Source organism: Haliotis asinina, chromosome 1, assembly GCF_037392515.1.
Source record: "Haliotis asinina isolate JCU_RB_2024 chromosome 1, JCU_Hal_asi_v2, whole genome shotgun sequence".
NCBI lineage: Eukaryota > Metazoa > Mollusca > Gastropoda > Lepetellida > Haliotidae > Haliotis > Haliotis asinina.
In genome coordinates this window covers 29,721,549-29,744,788 of record NC_090280.1, presented here as the reverse complement: position 1 = coordinate 29,744,788, position 23,240 = coordinate 29,721,549, and the positions used below count along the sequence as shown (strand labels likewise).

General features: G+C 40.3%; 2 protein-coding genes across 2 annotated transcripts; both read right to left on the bottom strand.

The window, feature by feature from the left end:
• Positions 1–6,702: 6,702 nt before the first annotated feature.
• On the bottom strand, positions 6,703–10,615 carry LOC137278382 (beta-porphyranase A-like). Its single transcript, XM_067810680.1, has 3 exons — positions 10,376–10,615; positions 8,613–8,757; positions 6,703–8,153 (listed from the first exon to the last, which is right to left on the bottom strand). The coding sequence occupies exons 1-3, from the start codon at positions 10,613–10,615 to the stop codon at positions 6,703–6,705; spliced, it is 1,836 nt and encodes a 611-aa protein (XP_067666781.1).
• Positions 10,616–13,863: 3,248 nt separating this feature from the next.
• On the bottom strand, positions 13,864–19,033 carry LOC137278372 (beta-porphyranase A-like). Its single transcript, XM_067810669.1, has 3 exons — positions 18,787–19,033; positions 16,060–16,204; positions 13,864–15,348 (listed from the first exon to the last, which is right to left on the bottom strand). The coding sequence occupies exons 1-3, from the start codon at positions 19,012–19,014 to the stop codon at positions 13,883–13,885; spliced, it is 1,839 nt and encodes a 612-aa protein (XP_067666770.1). The 5' UTR covers positions 19,015–19,033; the 3' UTR covers positions 13,864–13,882.
• Between the last annotated feature and the right edge of the window lie 4,207 nt (positions 19,034–23,240).

Sequence of the window (23,240 nt, the reverse complement as noted above, 5' to 3'; positions counted from 1 at the left end):
TAACGGGTTATTTTTGTCCATGTCTCTTCGAATTCATTACTTATTTTTGAAAGGACGGTGGGGTAGCGTTGTGGTTAAAGCGTTCGTTCGTCACGTTGAAAACCGGGGTTCGATTCCCCACATGGGTACATTGTGTGAAGACCGTTTGTGGTCTCCCTCGCCGTGATATTGCTGGAATATATGGCTAACAGCAACCTAAACCTAAAGTAATTCACTCACTCCCTCAGTTAAAGTGGTAAACGAAAACTAAACCGAATCCGAAAGTAAAGGACGGATAACTGCTTTTTGTCATACGTTTGTGGGGGGTGGGGTGGTGGGGGTGGGGTGGGGTGGTGGAATTTGAATTTCTCTCACGTTTTGTATTGATGTAGATGAAAATGGTTTTGTATTCAGCTGCTGGCTAACAGAATATGTTTAGTCAGATCAACTTACAATCCGAAGTCATAATTTCGGTAAGCAACAGGAAGACAGCCTGCTTGTGTATTAGCTGGGATAACTCCACTGACCCAGCATTCATCTCAGCATTGCTGAAACATCCTGAAGTGTACCGCCATGTATAATCACACAGTCGACATCATCCTCTCAATGCCCCGATGTCTCTTGTATAGGATGACCAGACTGACAGCAATGCGTGTGTCACTTCCGCCTTGCTTAAACCGAGGAGCCAGTTCACGAGCAGTCGAATACAGAGGGCAGTGATCCGCAAGCTCGCTTTCATAGCTTGGTGTATGTTCTAGTATCCTAATTCTGCCAGGACCACAGTAACACGAGGAAGGTCAAGTTGGTCTTAAAGGACAGATGATATTTTCAGTGTTACAGTTAAAGCTGAATACACACTATATTCCAAATATTTATTTTGCAGGGAAAACGTACCAATGCATTTCACTTTAAACAAACCAAACCAAACAAAAAACACCAAAAAAAACCCAAACAAACAAACAAAAAACAAAAAACAAAACAAAACAAAAAAACCAAAACAAAACCAAAAAAACCAAAAACAACAACAACAACAACAAAATCATTTAAAGTGAAATTAAGATTGGGAGAATTAATTTTACCATGACATTTGTACATTTAATTATCAGGACTTCGTTCAACTTACGATAAAATCCGTCTATCAAACGATCATAGTTTCAAAATCATTGGTTTGTATAACAAGGGTGTAATTACAGCTGCTTGAACAATGAAGCAAATGCAGCGGGATACGTTGTATGTGTTAGCTACTATAGACCAAACCTACTTGTTCTCGGTGTTTCATTTGGACCCATGAAGGTCCCGGGGTAGAATAGGCCTTCAGCAACCCGTGCTTCCCATAAAAGGCGACTATGTTTGTGGCAAGAGGGACTAACGGGTTCGGGTGGTCAGTCTCGATGCCTTGGCTCTCATCTCATCGGTTCCCAAATGCGCAGATCGATGCTCATGCTGTTGATCACTGGATTGTACGGTCCAGATTCCATTATTTACAGACCGCCACCCATATAGCTGGAATATTGCTCAGAGCGGCGTAAAACTAAACTCACTCCCCCAAACTCACACGGTGGTTCATTTAATGCGCACACCCCATGCCATGCCATCATGTCGCTTAAGATATGCTGTTTGTTCCAAGGAAGGGCATCCATTGACAAGGTGTTGGACATTCTCTGTAAATTCAACACACAGTCGAAATTTCATGTTAATATTTTCTTTAAAAATCACATTCAGGCGATTGCGAGTGGGAAGTGACTGGTCCTGAGCAGCAAACTGGAAGCCCTCACTTTCACATTTGAGACACCGACTTCATCCAGGAAAAGGAGTCGGTTGGATTACTATTCCGTTCCAATAGTATGCTGCAATAAACAGTCGCTATCGCAATAGTATGCTGCAATAAACAGTCGCTATCGCAATACTATGCTGCAATAAACAGTCGCTATCGCAATAGTATGCTGCAATAGACAATCGTTATCGCAATAGTATGCTGCAATAAACAGTCGCTATCGCAATAGTATGCTGCAATAAACAGTCGCTATTGCAATAGTATGCTGCAATAAACAATTACTATCGCAGTAGTTGTTTTCCCCTGAATAGTCATAAGTAATAACCACAAGATCATAGCAATGTATGGGAGTTATGACAATGATCCTGTGTTAATATGTGTTGATGCCACAGAAATGTTCATGTCGAACGCACGTAGTGCCCTTATAAAAGTAATTAATAACAGCATGCGTTTGGTTATCTCTTCTGTTACGGGAGGATAATTTGTTTGTTGAGTGCGCAGGAGAGGATTTGAATTCAAACTGTCTTTTTACATTCAATGCGAACTAGGTGATATGGCGACAGGGAGACTCGGTGCGCGCTATGGAGAACCTCCACATGCCAGTGTCGTGGGTTGCAGTATCATGTTACCCCACCCATGATGAAATGAGGTGGAAAATTTAATTGAGTCGTATATGCTTTTAATACAGATATTATTTAACCTTATCACCTTGGTAGGCCGTTAAGTGTCATAAAGGGAAGTAAGGTTGTGTAATAGATATAAACAAACATGTTCCCCAATGTGAACTGATACAGATCTTTCGAAAATAAAAAATATATAGCGTGAATAGTTGAGAAACAGCGACTTGATTTTCAGCTGTGGGTGTGAATGAGCGAGTTTAGGTTTACAATAACCCAGCAATATCACGGCGGGGGATACCAGAAACTGGCTTCACACACTGTACCCAAGTGGGGAATCAAACTCGGGTCCCCGACGTGATGAGCGTTAGCTGTCTGGAAGGACTTTATCGATCCAGTTGCTGAAACCGACGAAAATTCCCATTTAAAATCCTTTAGTGTAGAGGGCGGCTAAAAACAAATAACAATCAAAACAGATACACTTGAAAATTGTTCGACTAGTGAAGCTCTTCACCTCAAGCTGCTCCACAGTTTTTACATGTGTTGACTTTTTCCTTCTATCTCGGAAGTTCGGAAGATCCGGGTTAGTGTTGGTTTTCGGCAGCCCATGTTTGTCGTCAGAGGCGAATAAGTGAGTCAGTTTAGGTTATGCGGCAGTCTGCAATATTCCAGGTATATGGTGGCAATCTGTAAATAATTGAGTCTGCACCAGACAAACCAATGATCAAAAGCATAAGCATCGATATACGTAATTGGGATACAGTGACATGTGTCATTTAACGAGACTGACCAACCAATACCGTTAGTCGCGTCTTATGACATGCATAGTCGCCTTTGTGGCAAGCATGATTTGCTGAAGACCTATTCTACCCCGGATCTTTACGGGTCTCGTAAGAGGCGACTAACGGGATCAGGTGGTTAGATTCGCTGGCTTGGTTGAATCATTTCATCCCATCCCAGATGCGTAGATTGTCTGGTTCAGACTTGATTATTTATATACAGCTGAAATATTATTGAGCGTTAAACAACAAACGTAAAGTTAGACCATCTTTTACAGATGGTCTCTATGGTTAGGATTGGGGTGGTGAGGACATTCCACTGCTAGCAGACCGCCGAAAATAGCTGGAATATTGCTGAGTGCGGTGTTAAACAACATCCTTCAAATCGTTTAAACTATCCCCTGACCCCAACTTCCTGCTCAATTCGTTGTTCCCTTATACTGTGTCGTTCAGGACCGGTACATCCCTCATTATGAGACATCACAATGTGCGTCTAGTCTTAAAGTGCAAAATGTGCTTTAGAGTCTTTTATCAGTTAGAAGTCCATGCATCCTAATAATTCTCCATGCAAGTGTAATAATAATGCATGCACGAGCACCATGTTAATCATGTGTACTTTGCATACGGGTAACAACCTTTTGATCTCTCAGTGGGCGGGTATCTTGGTGACGCATGGCTCAAGTGATTCACACACTGAGATATGGATATGAACAGAAATAATACTTTGATGTGCATACTTTTCCCATTTCAACTGGCTCATTCAGAAAGCACACTGCACAGTGTTTGTAAACAGTGAGTGACTGAGTATGGCTTTACGCCGCTTTTAGCAATATTCCAGCAACATCACGGCGGGGGACACCAGAAATGAGCTTCACACGTTGTGCCAGTATGAGAAAATTCCCGGGTCTTTGGCGTGGCGAGCGAACGCTTTAACCACTAAAGTACTGTCGGAAATAGAAAAAACAACCCTATTTTCCCCGTTTATCTCTACAATACATGTAGCTGATATGTGAAAGTATAACACATCTGTTAAACTAAGTTCGACCTAACTACAGTTCGAGTGGTGGGGAGATAGGAAACGCGAAAAAAGACTTTACTGAAAAGAGATCAGTGCGTCTTTATGCAAGTTTTGGTGTGATAACATTCAATTCAATTTTAAATTTTGAAATAAGACTTATCTTAAATATAAAGGATAGCTGACGTAAAAATATTAACTTTAATGATGAAACTATTAAGGATGTAGCTACCACGGAATCTCACTATCGCCGTAAAAAGAAACTGGACGATGATCGGACTAAGGGATAGAGATATCAGCTAAGATACGATAATCCTATAGGGGAAGTAAGTAAGGAAGTACACGGCATGTCCTAACATATTTAAGAATATCCACTCTTGTCGATCTTCGGGTGGTCATGCCACCTGTATCGTTTGAGACGATGCTTTTTCTGTGGGTATCAGGTATCATGCTCCTTTACATATCTTAACATACATTCATGAAAGAAATGCTCTGAAGATGTTAATCGATAGATGAGACAAAAGCATCTTTGAGATGACCCCTTGTGCCATTAGGCAGTGCATGCATTTCATGCTAGGTTAGTTGACCTTCCGTCGTCATACCTGGCCGAGCGACCTAATTGCCATGTATAGTTTGATCTATTGCTTTCAGCAGCTATTCGTGTATTTTCTGTTTTGTCTGATTTTATGATTAAACATGTTTTTCTGGAAATCCTCTTACGCATCCTACTGAATGCCCAGTTAGGCCGAAGTGAGTTATTTCGACATATCGGGCATATTTCGACAACACGGCTGCCAGGATCGTGTCTTGTTCTAGGACGTATGAACACATGACCCCAATCCTTCGTTCCCTTCACTGGCTTCCGGTACAACAAAGGATAAGCTATAAGACACTGTGCTAAATAAGCTGTCGGGGGATGCTCTCAAGTATCTCCGTGGCTGTACCGTACCATACATCCCGGCTCGATCTTTGAGATCAGAGTCCAAACATTTGCTGACTTCCCCAGTTACCAAAACAGTTTCCTATGGACATAGATCCTTTTTTATTTGCAACCGCGACTGAGTGGAACCCAACACACATTAAAGACTGTGACACTTTCTCTCTATTTAAATCCATACTCAAAACATATCTATGTAAGCAAGCATTCTGTGATGAGTCAAACCAGTGAACCCTTGTATTATGCGCTTAGAGCATGAAATGTTCATGAACTATATCCTATTTTCAGCTGTGTAAATTTGAGGGCTGCATGTCTAACAGCCTAGCAGCTCTTTTTTATTTTGTTTTCTATTTCCGTCAGTACTTACCACAACGCCCCCGTAAGTAAACAGGCTGGAGAGACGAGTGTTGATGGTGTTTCGAGTGAAAACATCAGAGTTGTCTCTTCCTGATGTTTCACTTTCACGTAGGTAACGTGCAAACCTTTGGACCTGATTTATGGATACACGTTATACACACGTTCTATTCTGGACTGCGTAATTATTGAGAAATTATTCAGTGCGGCTGCTATTTCATCCGAGTTCGCTGGTGACGGACGCACTATGACCAGTATGAGGGAGAACGGCTTCAGTACGGGTCCAGCCTTTTACGACACTTCGTCCAGTAGACAGATAACGAAGAAATAGTGATATGTTTGTCATCAAATATATAATATTTTGTTTCTGCGATCAGCTGCATATCATTGCAAAATACACTTTGTAATACATTCATCTTACTTTCGAATTCGAAATTTAGATTTTCGAAATCCACACAAAGTTTCAATCATCCAGCCAAACGTGTTTCTCCACTATCTGGACTTTTGCACATAATGGAATTTGTTTCAACTGCAGATCTAAAACTGGCTGTCCTCTTCCAGTGACATTTGATATTATTCTGCTAAATGAATTTCAAATCCAAATACGATGTAAAGATGAAATTCAACACTTGAATTAGTGATTTAGAGAGTAAACGTTGCTTAAAGCGGAGAATAAATATAACGGGTCACAATCTGTAGCATGTCTCAGGACTCGCGTCATTTTAACTATTCCATAAATTACATCTCCGATTTTGCTAGTTTTGTGTATAATTTTAAGCAGGGTACTAGCAGGGGAAGGAGGGAGGGAATTCTGAAGCAATATTCCAAGAACATCACGCCGGGGATACCTGAAATGGGCTTCACACATTGTACCAACGTGGTGAATCGAACGTGGCGAGCGGACGGTTTAACCACTAGGCTACCCGTCCCCTCCAACATACTAGACACCGTGTGAACTTCACCACCAATGTGTGAATGAGTTTAGTTTTAACACTGTTCCGGTTATATGGCGGTGCTGTGTAGTTGTTCGAATCTGGACCAGATATCCTAAAGGCATGAACATCGATCTTCGGATGCGAAAATGTGCCAACCTTGCAAGCGAGCCTGTTCACACGATCAGTCAACTCTTACAACAAGCTAAAGACCATTTCTAGCCTGGTTCTACACACGTCTCTACTAGCATGGACCCAAACTGGATCGCTCATTCATATAAACACAACAAAAGCTACTCGGATATGATAAATGTTTTATTGAAGTTTCCCTGCGACCAGTGCCACAGACGACACGTGTCCTCCGTTCCCAGCAAATGTCATGGAGACAGTGTTTGTTGACTGTACCCGACCTTCAGGAACCCAGAACTCCCAAACCTGCCACTGCGTTTTAACGTCAGGGTTATCAGTATCGAAGAGCATGAATGTGGATGGTAGTTTGAACCCATTGAACGTGACACTGAGTGGTTTGCCATTTGTGTTCTTATTGCGAGTCACCCCAACTCTCAACAGCGCAGAATGGTAGCCAGAGCTTGGTACACTGATTGTGGTCTGTGCCTGGCCGTTGCTGATGGGGATTATCATGTTCTTGCCGTAGTATGTGTTTTCATTGTTGGTCCTCACGCTTCCGAAGTTGTAGCTAGTTTTGAACTTATATAAGCAGGTAGATTCCCCAGGGAGGCTAACCGTCCCGCTGGTGGAAAAATGGACATTAGAATGCATTGCTGGTTTAGCTTTTTCATACTGAATACATGTTGATTCGCCAGATGTTGGATTAATCCACCCGTTCTTAAAATTCAGCCTGACCTTCTGAGACGAGGTGCCATAGTTGTGGAGAAGGATCGTCATCTCGTTGTTGTTTGGATCAGCCAGAGCCAGGGAAGCAACCTGTCTCTGCCATCCCGAGTACTGGCTGGTGACTCTAAGGAACTTCTGATTATTATACATGTATTTCCAGAACTTGAAAAATTTGGTCATTTCAGTCTCTTGACCATTCTGAGTAAACAAGGACCAGTTGAGGCTGGTGTGTCCAGGACGTTGCTCATTGGAAAGTATAAACACAATGGCCCTATCTATAAACTCTCTCAGGTTAAGGAAGGTGAACATGTACCCATTTGGTTGGTATATGGTTGCAAAATCTATCAAGCCACTGGGGGACCATTTGTCTAAGCCCATAACTCGATCCCTTCCATACTCACTGATAATGATGGGAACATTTTTACCCTTCTTGATATGCGAATAATTTTCTATCATGTCAACCGCAGCAACAAATCGAGCCTCATTGAAGCCAGTGAAGAGGTGATTTCCCCCAGAAACTCGCAGTTCATTGTACGCATGGAATGAGAAGAAGTCCAGATGATCCAAAGACATGTCCAAAAACTCGGCCGTTTTCTTCCACAAACGGAAATTGTCCATATCGCCCATCTGAAGGCGGTATCCAGAATATGTGGGACCTCCGACCTTCATCCCAAAGCGTGACTTCAGCTTTTGGGCAACGATGCGGTGGAAGTCAACAACAGTCTGGTCAGACAGGAATTGCCAGTGAGTATTTGGTTCGTTTATAACTTCAAATATATGTGGGATGTGACCATTTGTGTAGTCCTTGGCACTCTGAACCATCAGCGACACAAACTCTGATGCAGCGTCCAGGTTGTTTGGAAACTGGCCCTGATGTTGAGATCTATTCATCCACTTGGGCCAGCGTGTACCTGTTTGAAACAATATTCCTTCAAGATCAACCAGGTGTAGAGTTAGCAAAATAGAACGAAGTATATTATTGTCCTTGAGATGGGCTGTTTTTGAAAAGACAAAAAGGTATTTAATACAGTGTAGTCTGCAGTTATACTTGGTGTACATGAAAAAAGCCTTCAACATTCATGTAATTATATTTCTCAGTGTGTCAAACGTTCCGGAATTAACCTACCGGGTTCGATTCCCCACATGGATACAATGTGTGAAACTCATTTCCCCCGTCGTGACATTGCAGTAATATTGCTAAAAGCGTCGTAAACCTAAGCTCACTCCATCACTAATACATCAACGTATATACAAATATCCCATTTTTCGTAATTTACAAAGGTTTGTAAATGTTACCAAACATACATGCTTGCATGAAGCAAAATAGCATCTCAGTGGAGACAAATAAACCCTCATGTTATCCAACTCACCACCGATTTCCCAAACCAAGTTATCAACACCGCTGCCGTAACCATTCCTCTGTGCCATGTATGTCTTCCAGATTTTCGACTGCAGTGCGTGGTCTTCAGCATAGCTGGGTTTCGGATACCCTCGGTGACTTGGATTCTCGGGCCACTAGCCAAGGTAAATGTGAAAAATGTATTACAAATTCCTGAATTTAAATTACATTCCAACACTGAACACTGGTTTTGTCATATCACTCAATGCTTATGCACGTTCACATGTGATGGGCCTTTTCACTTTATGAAAATAATTCAGAAATTCAGATAATGTTTATATTTAAAAGAGAATTTGACAATCGTTTTTCAAAATCACTAACAGGACAGCTACAATATAAGTTGATCAAGTTGGAATATTTTGAGACGGCATGTGGGATTGCACGTTTGAACGATAAAGCGAACAGTCTGTTAAAAACTCGTATCTATGCAGGTATGTACCTAGTGTGGTGATCTACCTTCAGTTGTTGGCGATCAATAGCCAGGGTTTATATTTCCACGCCAGGTTTAATTCTAACTGTGCTATTCTTGTGGCTTAACTGTCTTTTTTATAATATACATATATTCCTTTTGCATGTCAAGAATGTTCCCGTCATGATATGGCTGCAATACTGCCGATGTGACGTTAAATATTAAGTTACTCTCTCACTCAATGCGGGTATCTCTACCTGAGTCTACTTATTTTAAATCTGTGAAGTGAAAATCTGTATGAACACCATAATATATAGGAATATATAAGAACTGCCTTTATACGAGCCGCAAAGTGTTTTAGAATTCAAAATACAAAATGACAAGTGATGTGTAGATGTTTCCACATCTCAGAGTCAGATCAAGGTTGATAATACTTAAGAGTTGATAGGGCGAACGTTACGTGCATGTAAAGGCATATTACGTTTCCCTCAGTAACACTACCAGCCCTTGGATATCATATAAACCCCGGAAAATAAAATACATTAAAATATAATAAATAAAATAAAATTGAAAAAATAAAGGCATATAGAAAATAAACAATTTAAAAAAAAATATGGGGTCTTAGGGTACAAGTTTGAATCAAAAGTTCGAAAGAGTTCGAATGCAACGTTGCATCATATCGACTTTCGCGCCCTCTAGCAATTACATTACATTATTTCAAGCAAAACCCCATAGAGTTATGTCTCTTGTAAAAATATCCTACGTACAGCTTGTAATTGATGCCAGTTTGGCAAACACTAACAACACCAACAGTTTTCTATGTACGCAACAATTGTTGACATTCAGTATATGACTAGTGGTCTCTGTTTCAAATATCAATAACATAAATGTTTGACACTGTCATAAATGTGTGACACTGTGCCTTTAATATGGTCTCACATTATCCTTGTGTGAAGTTTACAGTTTCCGATTTCCAAATGAAAGATGACAAAACAGGTGTAAACGTATTCAGATTTCAGAGCAAACATGAAGTCTGGTTGCTGCAGAATGGTACAGTAACTTTATATAAACATCTCTGTTCCGTTGACAAGAACTGTTTCAGCGTCTCTTTTGGGAGAAGAGGATTTTTGTTTGTCAACATAGAAAATAAATGGTGATTTAAGCGCTGTGATCGCAATCGGTAGCGGCCGTATATTGTTGTTAAGATTAAGGTCGTTTTTATACGGTCTCGAGAACTCACTTCTTACCATCTGACGAGGACCAGGTCACTAACCATGCACAACATAGTCTAACAGATAGAGGCTTGTCCAAAGTGATGCACTTACATTTTCAAAGAAATGGTCATTTATGTCTCTGTTCAGCCAACGTCCAGGCGGAGTTCCGAGAGATTTACAATGAGGGATGAGACTGAGTCGGTCCAGTCCATTGTGTTTGTTCCACCTGTCGACCTCATAATGGACTCTACCTCCTTGGGAAAGCCATTCGTTGTAGATGGTGACGGTCGTGTCCGACAGCACCGTGTGCCCCAGCAGCAGAATGTGCACCACCTGCCCGAGGAATATCATTTTCAGAAAATAACTTGTGTTATATATAAGCTTATATATAGAGCGATGACATGTCTGTACGTGGGAAAACGATCATCTGTTAACCTGTCTGTAGACACTGCACACAGCTATCAAGGTTGGATTGTCCGACGTCTTTTTAAATAGTGAGAATTTATGTCTCACATAGTGTTCAGTTACAAGTTGAGGAGACGCGCGAGGTTAAACAGAAAAGTACACTAGCCTTCTAAGATTGTTGTATACTTTTAGCAGTTGAAGTAAGTGTCAGCTGGTCGCCTTGGCGTACAGGAATGTAATGCGGTTGGTTTGTTGTTTAATGCCATACGCTGCAGTATTCCAGCTACATGGCAGCGGTCTGTAATTAATCGAGTCTAGACAATCCAGTGATCAATATCATAAGCGTCAAACCTCGTGTATCATTGGAATATGATGATATGTGTCAACTCTGTCAGCCAGCCAGACCACCCGATCCCGTTAGTTGCCTTTTATGACAAGCAAGGGTTATTGAAGATTAATTCTTTCCCGGATCTTCACGGGTAAATGTGATGTGTGTCGATCGAGGACAAGTATCAACGCGTAACCAATTCTCGAAACAAATGGGATTTTTAGACGTAAGACTTTATGAACAAATTACAGGTTCTTATTACAGGCACAGTGCGTGATTTCACAATGAAGAGTTGACACAATGCATTTCTTTATCGTACAAGAGGCTTTATATTGGCCATTAATCCATTGAACAGTGCGTGTCCACCTTTCTCTATGGTCTGTACCGATGTCATGGTTTTCGACGTGTAGACTTACTCGTAACATACATCACTCTGGTCTCGATCAAGCCAATGGTATTAGGCTGGATTTGGCAAGTAGGTGGTCTCCTCGTTCAAGATACACACAGCTTATCAGGATGAGCTGGCAAGTCGTGACTGCAGATTAACAGTATATGTCATAATATGTAACTCTGCATGCAACACTTATGCTACTAGATATGTCAAAAAGAGAAAAAAGGTATTTAATTTCAGCGGATGTGAAGGCAAATAAGCAGAAAATGTATGAATAACAGGAATTCTGTAAGGTTTTCGGTGTGAGCGTGTAACAATATATCGATGCACCGAATATCTAGAGTATTTTCAAGCTATGAATAGAGATGGTGTAGCGTACGGAATGGAAGTAACAAGTAAAGAGGTATGAAACATTCAGGTTACTTATTAAGAAGGTGCTCCTATCAAGTCGATGCATGGTTATATTTCAGAGACTAGGTGAATATTGCTTTCCTCGGGTTAGGAGACAGTGATGTTTATTGTGAAACAATGTTCAATTGCAATTGTATGGACGCGTGAGGATCGGTGTTCGAATTGATCTTCAGTAACCCTTGCTTGTCGTAAGCGGCGACTAAAAGGATTTTCAGACTCTTTAACTTGGGTGACACTTGTCATCGGTGCCAGTTAGGTAGATCTATGCTCCTGCTGTTGATCACTGGACTCGATTACATACAGAGTCCCGTCATATAGCTGGGATATTGCTGAGTGTAGCGTCATACACCAGTCAGTCAGTCAGCCAGCCAGCCACTCACTCACTCACTCACTCACTCACTCACTCACTCCAGGTATCTCTTGTCTCTCATCTCACATATTAAATCATGTTACAAGGCGTCAAGCTTCGCGTGATGTGTCCAGATGATCCAGTGATCAACATCATGAGCATCGGTCAATGCAGCTGGGATACGATGACATGTGCAAACGTGCAGGTGCACATTTTTTGCGCGTACATCACTTGATGCTCAGGCATAATATGACATTTCGTTGCGAGGAATCCATGTTAAATAATCCGTTGCATTGTTTCTGTCGGCAGTAATATACAGAGAGCTCGAGTTGCCTCACTTTGACGATACGACAACAAATTATCTCTCAGAATTATGTACCTTGCGGACTGTAAAGAATGCACAGTTGATAAAACTCATGTGTAGTGTAAGCGAGTGAGTTAAAATTTTACATCGCCCCCACAATGTTTCGAATAGAAAACTCAAATAACCTATTTTTCACCTGAATACTAAGTAAATGGCTATTGTAAATCGTAAATTAAATATATGTATTAAGCGATTACAAGATTACATATCGCGTTAATGATACAACTCTAAGAGAAAACGCAGTGTTTTGTTCCCTGCATTTAAGAGGTATTTTCATCCTTTCACCCTTGTGCTTCAGTAAGCCCAATGTCAAGTGACACGCCAAGTAACATTTCACTTTCTTTATTTAGCCTAACGTATTTTACCCGATGGCCCAGTTCAATGTTTTGTTTGTTAACTGCTCATGTAAAACCAACAAGATGAGATTTTGTTGATAATATTCATAGTCAATATATGCTTACTTTAAACTCTCTTTGAAATCAAACTCTTACGTTTACGACTGTAGTATGTTATTTCATAGGGGTAAAGGCTGTCTATGCCCAACCAGAAGCTGCCCATCGTCAACTATCATTTCCCCGATAGACAGTCGATCCAAGGAGAGAGTGAGTCCAAAACTGTATAAATTTTTTACATTCAAAGTAGCAGATGTTTATAAAATTGACTCTGATAAGCTGAATGGTCGTGGATTATGACCCCTATGTCATTTGGTCATGACACATTATATTTTATTGACATTTGAATCATTTTTTAACTTGTCTGTCGGAGCGAATCGAAAAAGCCGAGACCACTTTCATCGTATTAACATCATTACATCGAGAAAGGTTTGTGTTTGTACAAATCAGTGTATTATGTTTAACTTCCCTTATATTTAAGCTCGTAATGATTTTAATGTGAATTATCTGTATATTCTCTATGTCCCTACATGTGATGTATGAGAATAAAGTTCTTCTTCGTTAATACAGGGTCTGATGATCAGTGTAAACCGGATCTTCACGGGTAAATCGCTGTGCAACCTCAGCTGGAAATCTGCTAGAATTACCAAGGTTTTTACCAAATGTCTTATACACGTTGTATGGAGGGTACAAAGTGACCTAACATTCATTTTAACAGTGGTTCCTCAAGGCCGGTTGTATGTCAGCATCCTGATACGACTGTATTGAATTTTGGAATATTTTAAAATCATTAAGTGCTTTATAAATACATCTCTCTTATGTATGAACCTTTTCTGTTTACTTCGATCTTTCTTTATGTAACAGATCTATGGCCCGTAGGTCTTAGCACATAGTATCTCTCCGTGCGGCAAGAACTTGTATATCTACATGTCTCAGAATATTCATATCAACAACTTGTGTTCTGGAAGAGGATTTTATCTAATGAATTTTTCCAACAACCAGTGCCACGGATGTCACGTGACCACCGTTTCCGTCAAACGTCATGCTGACTGTATTTGACGTGTTGATCTGTCCTGGAGGCACTTTGAACACCCACACGTTCCATTTTGTTTTTCCGTCAACCTTCATGGCATCAAACAGCATGTAACTTGAAGACAACGTGTGGCCATTGAAGACAATGGTCTTGGGTTTTGCATCTGCATTCTTGTCTCGACTGATTCCTAGTCTAAGATAAGATAAATGGTATCCGGAGCTAGGTAGACTGATGGTTGTCTGTGCATGTCCGTTGCTGATAGGGATGATCATTTTCTTCCCGTAGTATGTGTTCTCGTTGTCCGTGCGTATTCCGCCAAAGTTATAGTTGGTTTTGAACTTGTAGAAGCAGGTTGACGATCCAGGCAGACCGACGGTGCCATGAAGCTTAGACCTGTCGAAATGGTAATTGGCATGAATAGATGGGTTATCATTTTCGAACAGAACACATGTTTCTTCACCCGTGGTAGGGTTAAGCCAGTTGTTGGGAAAGTCCAGTTTTACATTCTGCCATTTACTTCCATAGTTGTGGAGTAGAACCACCATCTCTTTGGTGCGAGGATTGGCTAGGGCAAGAGGTGAAACAATTCTCTCCTGTCCATCGTACTGACTTGAGACTCGTAGAAACCTTTGATCACTGACGAAGTTCTTCCAAAACGTGAAGAATTTCGTATTTTGAAGAGGATGACCATCCCTGGTAAACAATGATTTTCGAAGGGCAGTATGGCCTGGAAATTGTTCATTTGAAAGGAGAAATACGGTAACTCTGTCGATAAACTCTCTCAGGTTAAGGAAAGTAAACATGAAGCCATTTTCTTGGTATATTGTTTCAAAGTCTAGCATTCCATTTTCAAAATTTGGGCCAAATGATTTCAGGTTACCCAGACCTAATCCAAATTCAGTGTTAACTAACTGAACGTTCTTTCCTTTTTTGATATGGGAATAATTCTCCACCATGTCAAGAGAAGCGACCAGACGAGCTTCGTTAATTCCAGAGTACGTGTGATTTCCACCTGATATAAGCAGATAGTTGTAGGAATGGAACGAGAAAAAGTCCAAGTGATCAAGAGACATGTCCAGAAACTTTGCAGTTTTCTTCCAAAAGCTGAAGTTATTTTCATCTGCTTGTCGTAATGCCATACTAGTGTACGATGGTCCGGCAACTTTCATTCCAAATCTTGATTTCAGCTTGTCGGCCACGGCTCTGTGAAAGTCTATATTCGTTTGTGGGTCAATAACATCTTCGTACCAGTCAGGTTCATTGATGACCTCAAATATGTGGGGAAGGCGACCTCCTGTGTAGTCCTTGGCACTCTGAACCATCAGTGACACAAACTCTGATGCAGCGTCAATATTGTTTGGGAATCCACCATGATGATGAGACTTATCTATCCAGTCGGGCCAGCTCCTACCTTTATGGGAAGACCATATGCAGTGATAGAAAATGTACGTCAAACATCAAACATTATCACCGTATGTTGGACATCTTCAAAGTTAAATAAGCGTATGTGAATAGTTACATTGTAGACATTTAGAACTCTTTCGCCATCGGTACTCTGCTGCCAACTGATTAAGACGCGTACCTCAGACGAAGGAAAGAAAATGAATATTAAAACACGCAGTTTATCCTTTGGCACGTTATATCAGTTCCATTATAGCCTTGTCATGAGTTTACAATAAGTTTATCAGGGTATATATATACCTCTTGAAAACAATACCTTGTATGTTCCAGACCATGTCGGAGATGTTATTCCCGTAGTTAGCTAGTTGTTGCATGTACATTTAGCGGCATTACATACCTTGTATGTTCCAGACCATGTCGGAGATGTTATTCCCGTAGTTAGCTAGTTGTTGCATGTACATTTAGCGGCATTACATACCTTGTATGTTCCAGACCATGTCGGGGATGTTATTCCCGTAGTTAGCTAGTTGTTGCATGTACATTTAGCGGCATTACATACCTTGTATGTTCCAGACCATGTCGGAGATGCTATTCCCGTAGTTAGCTAGTTGTTGCATGTACATTTAGCGGCATTACATACCTTGTATGTTCCAGACCATGTCGGGGATGTTATTCCCGTAGTTAGCTAGTTGTTGCATGTACATTTAGCGGCATTACATACCTTGTATGTTCCAGACCATGTCGGAGATGTTATTCCCGTAGTTAGCTAGTTGTTGCATGTAATACGTGAATGACTTTGACTGAAGTGCGTGGTCCTGGAGATAGGTGGGGTCTGGATAACCATGGTGACTTGGACTTTGGGGCCACTGAATAAAAAATAACAATGAAAGGCTATGTAAATTCTCTCACAATAACCATTGATCAGTAGATCGTCTGGTCCAGACTCGATAATGTCAGACCGCCGACATGAAAGTTGATTTTTTTCTGAGAGAAGTAAAAGTAGTAAAAGTAGAAGTAAAAATCTTTCACTACTTTGCGGTCAACTTATTTGCGTGCGTGGTTTTCTGCTTAAAAGACCAGAATAATATTGTAATATTTCATGCTTCACCCACCCATCATGTAATGTGAGACATATATTGTTGAAATATGGAGATTTCAAATTATCTAAGATACAAAAAATTGTGCAAGATACGTCAACAGTTTGCTTTCGCTTATCTATATTGGCGAGAGCTAATACCATATGATAAGCAAGAATCTGATTCCAAACAATAAACCCTAAATATTACAGTGAGTGGGTTAAATTTCAGTAGCATTTCAGGTATAGTGACTACAAATGTTTTTAGTATACAATATATATATTTTGTTACATAAGCCCCGCTCCCTCCCCCCCCCTCAAAAAAAAGGACAGGAAAAAAAAGAAAGAAAAAGGGACAATATCCACAACAAAACAGAAAACAAAACAGAAACAAAACAAGCATAAAAACAAAACAAACCCAGACATCAGACCACGGTAAAATATACGGAGTCGAGGAGTCGAAAGAGAAACTTGTCATTCTTTCTTCAGGGCACTATAAAGAACAAGAGATGGTAAGCTGGTTAACTTGTTATCTTGTTGCTGAGATCTTTGTGATGTACTCGATAAACTGACAGTGCCACAATCAGTTCCATTAGACTACACCGCCGTTCCAAAACCTAGGTATAAAGAATGTCAAGTCAAAAGAATAAAAATTCGAAATTTCTCAGTTCAGTATTGTGTATGGCCGCCCCGCGCATTAGCCACTGCCAAACACCATCTCCTCATCGACAGCCTGATGCTTGTGAACACGTGGTTGGGGATTCTGCTCCATTGCTCTTAAGAGGGTAAGATTCTCTATGGATAACAACTTCTTTATTGCATATGATGCGACGTTTCGGTATGAATCCTTATACCGTTGTCAAGCAAGAGTGGAGTAATACATCACAGAACAGACTTATATACATGGACAGGGATAAAGTAATAACAACATGTAGGTATGAATCAAAGGCGGGGGATTAACAACAACAACAATGAGTGGTAGTAATGATGAGACAATAATGGCTGTAGCTGTGATAAAGTATATATGGCTGATAGGGTAATTAGTAATGGTGGCTGGTGAGCTCTAATCTGTTATTTTTATGAGTTCATTGTATGCAGTTGGGATGAGATATCGCTGATCTCTGTCGATTGAGGGCTTGTGTCTCCTGATTTGAACTGCTTCTGCTAGTTTTCTTTGGGTGAAGTCCTTGTGGTTTTTTGGATAATCTCTCTATACTGTCCCAAATTATGCTGTGATTTGGACATTTGATGATGTGGTCGAGAGACATAGAGTCGTCTTTATCGGTGAGTCTCTCTGGGTTCATCGGAGGTGACGTTGGGCCTACAGCAGACGTTGACGTTGATGAAACGGCGTCATTATTGGCCCACGATATGGACGTCGAGATTGGAGATTGGCAGCCCTCAACCGATTTCGAATGGTCTGTTAGGACAGTCGACCTCTAACCATCTCAGCCCTTGTTCGTGTAGCCGGCAGAATTCTGTCACGTAGGTCACGTTGGACAGCACGTGACGTCACACATGGACGACCCGACCTTGGGTGATCAGAATTGGTGCCAGTTTGCTGTAGACGACCTCGCAAGTAATACACAGTACAACGGCTGCATCCCATTGCTCTTGAGACGTCAATAACTGATCTTCCCGCTTGCAACATGCCAACGGCACGTTGACGTTGCACATTTATCAATCGTGGCATTTAATGTACCGTTAGAACTATGGTTTTTTAGTGCTTTTTTTCAATTCTTGAAGCTAATGCAAACACGTGCAAATGAAGAAAACTCCGATGCGAAGATCACGTGATCGACTGCACTTGCGAAACCTGAATTGACACTAACGACATTTGCACGACGAACGGATGGGTTTGTGCGGGTTTTGCTAACGTTTTCTAAAGTCGAAAGATAAGGATCCCATTTCGGATACAATGATGTAGCATCAAAGAAAAAATATTCATGGTTTTTTTAAAATTACATATTGTGAAGTTTCTTTTTTGACTCAGTATAAGTAGACTATCAAAGATGTTTTCTTGATGTCTTTTTGAAGCTTTTAGAAGTTGTCATAGATGACCAAGATATTTTAATCGATTTAAGCGTCATCGTTCTTTCCAACACATTGTTTCCACGTGTTTCGGAATCTTTACCTTGTGAATGCATCTGCAGTAATCCCGAAAGCTTAAGTCCCTAAACTATCTTCGTTATCAAAGATGTTGCTTTAAAACTAGTATGGAACCATAAAATATATCATCATATGTAACAATACAATAGAAACTAGGCTATAGATGATCAGCAACTAAAGGGATATTACTATGCTAGGGACCATGCAGAGTCATACTAGTTTGACTACCTTCACAGAATATGATGAGGTTTACTTTATACGTACATTTGTAAATAGCTGTATGTCTCTGTTCACCCAACGCCCGGCAGCCGTTCCAATAGCCTTACACTTTGGAATTAGGTTCAGGTGGGTGAGACCATTGATTTTGTTCCATCGTTCAACTTCATAATGGACACGTCCACCCTGGGAAAGCCACTCGTTGTAGATTGTGACAGTTGTGTCAGAGAATGCCGATCCCCACACCAGTAGGGTGGCCAGGAGCTGTAGCAACATTTTCCTGTGGCATTGTGACAGCTCTGTTGACTATCATGGGCTTATAAATATGCCGTTCAAAATAATCAACACGTGAAAGGAGCATGTGGTATTCGTCAGGTGCAATGTAGAGCGTGTAATCAAGATAAGAGCCAAGAATATTAGTTGGTAACTGCCTTGGCATTCTTTAAACTGACAGGGCAGACTTTCGACATTTAGTTTGTTTCAACCTCAAGATGTAAAAGGACAGTAGGGTAGCCCAGTGATGAAAGTAGTCGCTCGTTAAGCCGAAGACACGGGTCTGTAGTGAAATTTATATGTGGAATCCCCCTCTGTGATATTACTTGAGTATTTATGAAGGCGGCTCACTCAAGAAGTGAATGATAAATATATCGCCATCACAAATACTGGAAATATCGTAAACGTTCATATTGTTAAATGCTATCCTATCCCTTCTATCCCCTCTACACTAGTACTGCCTGGATTCAAACTGATTAAATGGCGTTGCAAAGTTGTAATGTAAATAGTTTTTGTGCGAGGCATTTTCTCTTCTGAAATTTGTTGGTGCAACACTGAAGTACTTGCATGACACTAAAGATATGGTTCAGTTAAATGTGCACTTTCAAAAATTAACTTATTCACAACTGTTTGAGATTTGAATGCATGTTTTCAGTGTCTACGTTTTCACGGATCCTTGCATCTGTCACAAAATATAAGATGAATGACTTTGGATTTTAACATTATTTCAATTCAACACTAGAAATCGGCTTAAAATGTTGTAACTGTAAGGGGAATGGAACACGACCCGAGTACAAATGATCTACATGCTGGGATATGTCACTTGGCCACAAAAACTGAATATATACCCTGAAGTATAAAATTAAAAGCTTTGTGTCATAAATGCAATTTAAGAAACAAATACCTGTAAACCTTAGTCCAAATCAGTTAACACTGAACCGTTAAGTCAGTGTGGAAAAAGAAATCTGGAGCGCCGAGAGTCGGAACTCCTTTGGTCATTAAAATGTAATCCAACATACCTGAAATTATTCAGGTGCACTTTCAGTAGAACATTCTCATGCATTCAGCAAAGTAACGCACACACAATGGGATATTTCACAAGGTTGGTAAGAGAAAGAAGGATTTTATTCACAAACGTATGGTAAATCTCAGAATATCGACAAACATAACAGTTGTTTTTGACCATCTGTGACAGAATATCGACATGCTATAATGCGTCTCTGGTACACCATTGACGGAATTTTGACAACAATATGTTACAGAGCCTTTTAGGAACATCTCCTCTGACAAAATGACAATAAATAAATACATTTGCAAAAATCACTCAGATGATCACTTATGATCTCGATTATTCGCGCTGATACATCCGGAATATTCCAAGGGAAACATGTGGACAATGTATGTACTCTTGATAGACGGGATAGGTTCTTAAAGGCTGCGCTACATTGTTGTCATTCCTGTAACAGATATAAGACGATGAGCTGGGATCTAAAAGTACACAGTTGAAATATCTCTTTGTGGTGTTTTGAAACAAGAATGTTAGTGATGATTGTAAATAGTTTTACAAGAGAGTATACCATGCTCCCGTACTCACTTACTCGACGTACATGGCGTACATGGCCTACATTTGTGCAGCCCTGTTAGCGTTAAGATAGTCGTAAGTGCCATATATAAACATTAACTTACGACTATCTTAGCGCTAAGAGAGCTCGGAAAATGTAGCCCCATATTTGCAGTTGAACATATGTTTATTATCAGTCAGTTATTTACTTTGTGTATAAATGAATTCTTAGATACTATGTATGTTTATCCACACGAGTATCAGTACTTTAAAGAGCCGTGTAAAAGGTGACCCTTGCTTTTGCACAAAAAGTCCCCCTGGGTCAAGTAGCATCGCAACCACTAATGGATTGAGGAAACCTTGCTGGACATATTTTATATTAAAAACAAAGATAGAATCGGTCGTAAAATCTCCACCAAAAACAACCAGTACTCGTTAGCCAGACGAAGACAGGAAAAAGAACTTACGCACCCTTCTGGATCTCACACCACAATTGTGAAAACATCTGGTATTTAAGTATATAGTATATGGTATAATGAGAATACATCGACCTTGTTCATTGAAATGATTCATCAACCTGTCGCAATGGGTTTGCAAGTCAGATGATGATTCCCTTATCTCTGTTGTACAATCACAAAACAAAACTTCAACATACATTAACTTTCCGATTTCACTATATGTTATCGTGGCCACTGCAAGCAGTGAGAAAATAATTGGAGGTTACAAGAACACAAATTTTGTTTTCGAGATCATACGTGACATCGTGTTGATCGTGGGATATTTTAGGTCCGTGCTAAATACCAAACGAGGGTTGTCCTGGTTTTAATAAATATAGATAATTCAGCTATGAAAATATCATATGTCACCACAACGAAAATCGATTCTTTCCTGCATAACTGAGTTTGCCCAAGAAGACACTTTACAGGTACAATGAAAAGATACTAGGAAAATGTGATTGTTGCATGTTGCATGTGTGAATGAGACGGGTTACAGCCTGAGAGATGCATGATGTCACCTGACACCTGTTCCTTGGGCCATGGATTCTCACATGCATTCACAAATGTCATGGGAGTGAGTGAATTAAAATAGTCACATCGGCAATACTTCAGCTATATCGTGACTTTGACAAATTAGAAATTCATAGATAAATGTGCTCAAATCATAAAAAAGACGAACAGAATTAAGACTGTAACTGTAAAATTAACAAAAGCCATGAAGAAGACAATATGTTAAAACGGGCCAGAGATGACAAATACACTATTCTAATGAGTGAGTGAGTGAGTTTACGTCGCACTTAGCAATATTCCAGCTATATGGCGACGGTCTGTAAATAATCGAGTCTGGACCAGACAATCCAGTGATCAACAACATGAGCATGGATCTGCGCAATTGGGAACCAATGACATGTGTCAACCAAGTCAGCTAGTCTGACCACCCGATCCTGTTAGTCGCCTCTTACGACAAGCATAGCCGCCTTTTATGGCAAGCATGGGTGGCTGAAGGCCTATTCTACCCCGGGACCTTCACGGGTTTCCACTATTCTAAGGAGAATGTTCATCTGAGTATGGGGTGTCTTCATATGCTACTTGACCTACATGCACAATAAAGATATAATTGCTGCCAGTGTCAGAGCATATGTCCACGTATAAAAGAATAATGATAAAACAGGGCCCGTATTAGAGACTGACGTTATTTTCTATTTTATTATAGTGCGGTTTTCTCATCCTTATGAGGTACCAATTGACAGTTCGATCACTCTGCCTTCGAATCAACATATGTTGTGTGCACTGTAGACAGTTTCTGTAGCTCATATCTGACTTCCAAACTAGAATTCCTCAAAGATATGAAAATTGTGGCACTAAGATTATGGTTTATGACGCCCATTTTTAAATCCTAACGTTCAGCCTTTTGCGATGCCTTTAAGGTTATTGTAACCAATTCGGCATGTATTTGTTAAAATGTAATGTTCGCACTATCACAAAGTCTTCACAGTAAGCCCAGAAAATCTCTGGAGCTCACAATGTCTGGATTGAAAAGACAATATGATGATTGCCAGGACACATATCTTGCACTTTACAAGATCAGGTACGTTTTATCTATGAGTTGATTGATTTAGGATAGTCCAGTTCGACATATCAGGATGCCATATTTCTGCCTGGTGTTAACTGCCGTTGCAAGCCAATTTATGATCTCGTTTAATCAATTTTTTCATATATTACTTTAATTTTCCTTCATGTAGTTCTTTGTTGACAAGGGGCTACATGGTTATATGACTTGGCCACGATATTGCTGAAATATTGCCGATGTCACTGAAAATCTTTACTCTTTCACTCAGTCCTGCTAGGTGATAATTGCTTGGCACAACAGGTGAAGAGCACTATCTATCAAAATAAAAATGCCATTGTTAGACTGGTTGGATTAGCAACTACTGCGCAGTCCGTAAATACATTCCGTACCTTGTGATAGTCACCTGTACCATGTTCTAAGCATCGCAAAGTATCTACTGAGGGGGACACAACTATTGCGACAGTGACATTATGTTACAACATACAGCTGCAACAACATTGCAATAATATTGAAATAGGTATTGTTTCTTTTTGAGTTGTCTCATTTGGAGTTATTTCCAAAATATATGTATAGTTTATATGAAATAAAAACAGGCTGACGT

What these genes read in the sequence shown, in the direction of transcription:
- LOC137278382 (XM_067810680.1), bottom strand. Translation starts at nt 10,615, where the DNA reads ATGATATTCCTCGGGCAGGTGGTGCACATTCTGCTGCTGGGGCACACG. An exon ending in ATGACCATTTCTTTGAAAAT is followed by an intron (nt 8,758 to 10,375) that starts GTAAGTGCATCA and finishes TACCTTGGCTAG; the next exon opens with TGGCCCGAGAATCCAAGTCA. An exon ending in CTTGGTTTGGGAAATCGGTG is followed by an intron (nt 8,154 to 8,612) that starts GTGAGTTGGATA and finishes TGTTTCAAACAG; the next exon opens with GTACACGCTGGCCCAAGTGG.
- LOC137278372 (XM_067810669.1), bottom strand. Translation starts at nt 19,014, where the DNA reads ATGTTGCTACAGCTCCTGGCCACCCTACTGGTGTGGGGATCGGCATTC. An exon ending in ACATACAGCTATTTACAAAT is followed by an intron (nt 16,205 to 18,786) that starts GTACGTATAAAG and finishes TTTTTTATTCAG; the next exon opens with TGGCCCCAAAGTCCAAGTCA. An exon ending in CATGGTCTGGAACATACAAG is followed by an intron (nt 15,349 to 16,059) that starts GTATGTAATGCC and finishes CTTCCCATAAAG; the next exon opens with GTAGGAGCTGGCCCGACTGG.